This window comes from Photinus pyralis, unplaced genomic scaffold (genome assembly GCF_008802855.1).
Source record: "Photinus pyralis isolate 1611_PpyrPB1 unplaced genomic scaffold, Ppyr1.3 Ppyr1.4_LG2, whole genome shotgun sequence".
Taxonomy (NCBI): Eukaryota; Metazoa; Arthropoda; class Insecta; order Coleoptera; family Lampyridae; genus Photinus; species Photinus pyralis.
The window spans coordinates 37,618,077-37,620,592 of record NW_022170403.1 but is presented as its reverse complement, the minus strand read 5'-3'; the positions used below and the strand labels follow the sequence as shown (position 1 = coordinate 37,620,592).

Genomic DNA, 2,516 nt, shown 5'->3' with positions numbered 1-2,516 from the left:
GGTAATTGTCCTCTCACACTCTTCCTTTCCCTTAAAATTTTCGGCCCAGTTCCTGTTAATCTGAAAGGTGGTACATTTTTTCTAATATAATGTTTAGAATATCGCGTAATATACATTATTAAACTGCTGCCTTAGATTCATTTCGTCGATTTGCATTTTTGAAAATTTTAGAACTTACCAACTTTGAACTTAAAGCAGTGCGAACAGCACTTGCAGAAAAAGCGGTAACTTAAAACTTAGTTACCACTTACCTACTGTCCTCGTGTAAACAAGCCAATAGACATATGAGTATTCATATGTCTATGGTTTATTATCAACAACGTAAGTTTTAAATCGATCATTGACGCCGCCAAAATTTAAAGTTGTCAACCGATGTCAGGATGCGTAAACAAATTTTAAATTCGTTCGCCAGTTGAGCATATCTAGTTATGAACCTACAAAATGGTTTGTCCTGTGCACCCTGTAGAATAAAACACTTTTCATAACATGTCACTCTGTATAACCTTACCGCCATCTGGCTGAAAACAATAAAGCGTGCACTTTGCAGTTGACAACTGATAAATGACAATTTATATTTGACATTTTACATAATCAATCAATCCAACGTGATCGGAGCAGAATCACATTGGAAGGAACTTGTATACTTTCTAGAATTTTCTGGAGTGCTGGATATAACTTTAAGCAAACAATTTATTAATTCCTAGCTCCATTATTGTACTCAACAAATGTGCTGATACTGTAACTGTACTATATCTACCTATCTACCTGCAATTATTATAATTTTATTTTACTAAAGCATGTAAGTTGAATAACAAGGCAGTAATGTTTAGTCGCTAATTTGTGATTATGAACTTAACCCTTCAACTTGCTTTCAGATTTACCATGGCTAAATGGGGCGAAGGAGATCCCCGATGGATAGTCGAAGAAAGACCTGATGCTACCAATGTAAACAACTGGCACTGGACCGAAAGAGATGCTAGTTCCTGGTCAAAAGATAAACTTAAGCAATTATTTATTGGCGCTGAAGTAAAGTCGAATGGAGCGAGTATTAAAGTTTACGAAATTGAGAAATGTGAGGGCGAGGCGTCTGCTAACAATAGGAAAGGAAAGTTAATTTTCTTTTATGAATGGGCTCTTGTACTGAAATGGAAGGGCACAATTGATAATAATGATGAAGTATACGAAGGAAGTGTAACTATTCCAAATCTTTCTGAAGAAAATGAGGTTGACGAAATAGACGTAAGTCGCTAAAATTTTCCAGCCGACTGAAATGTCCCTTAATTAACTTCTAGATTCAAGTTTCAATAAAAGACAACTTGATTGAAGCTGAGCCCCTGAAGGAAATTATGAATAAGGAAGGGAAACCAATTATACGAGACTTATTAAATGGTTACGTAAAGAATTTACACCTTGAGTTCTCGAAAGGTATGATTCTCCCTCCAAAAGAAGGGGGGACTGGAGATAAAATTAAAAATTTATCAAGTGGGTTTAATAAGAAAGTAAGCATGCAGCCTGTTGTGTCTAATTCGGAATCGAAAAGTAAAATATCAGACCTCACCACAATATCTGTAACTGAGAAGTTTCAATGTAGAGCGAGAGATTTGTATGATGCCTTAACGAGGATAGAAATGGTTACTGCATTTACAAGAGGTCAAGTTAAGCTAGAACTTGTACCAGGTGGATCATTCGAATTGTTCGGTGGTAACATAAGTGGCAATTTCGTTGAATTGATTCCAAATGAAAAAATTGTGCAGAAATGGAGATGCAAACAATGGCCTTCTGAACATTTTTCTACTGTTACCATTAAGTTAGACCAGAAAAGTGACCACACTGTTTTACATGTGGTACAAACCGACGTTCCTAGATCTGAAGCTGATGCTACCAAACAAAATTGGGAGCGGTATTACTGGAATTCGATCAAACAAACTTTTGGATTTGGAGCTCTTCTACATTAGCTTTATTTAGCAAATCATCGATTAGACAAAAAATAATTTATTCTCCAATTTTGGATTAAGTTTTAATTGAAAACCAGTTGTGATATTACCATTTATCGAAATTAGCTTTTTGCAACACCTAGCTTAATGAACATTGTGCACACTTTTAAATGCAACCATTGTCAGTAATTAGACCTAATATTCGTCCATTATGTCCTCTGTAATTCAGCTGAAACATTAAAAAATAATTGAATCGTTTTACTTTATTTACTACACATCACGTTGTGAGCTCCGTGCCTATATGGTAACAATCCATTCAATGGTAGTTTAGTTAGTTTACCACTTTCTCCCATCTCAAAGATGGGAGAAAGTGGTAGTTGTTGCTTTGGTTTTTTGGCTACTGAATATAATAATTTTTTATTGCAGTAATTTTTATCAAAAACTTATGGCAAGGTGTAGCGTTAAATTAAAATAACTGGATATTAACTATTATATTTTGCTTTGTTAGTATTTGTCCAGTTACCTTATCGACTAAAAGGGGAGGATCCTTTTTTGCAGTTTGAAATACCACATTTTACGAAA

At 34.8% G+C, this 2,516-nt stretch overlaps 1 protein-coding gene across 1 annotated transcript; it reads left to right on the top strand.

The window, feature by feature from the left end:
• The first annotated feature begins 567 nt into the window (after positions 1-567).
• Positions 568-2,192, top strand: LOC116162854 (activator of 90 kDa heat shock protein ATPase homolog 1-like). The gene is made up of 3 exons (XM_031476590.1): positions 568-799; positions 876-1,239; positions 1,293-2,192. The coding sequence occupies exons 2-3, from the start codon at positions 883-885 to the stop codon at positions 1,953-1,955; spliced, it is 1,020 nt and encodes a 339-aa protein (XP_031332450.1). The 5' UTR covers positions 568-799; positions 876-882; the 3' UTR covers positions 1,956-2,192.
• The last annotated feature ends 324 nt before the right edge of the window (positions 2,193-2,516 follow it).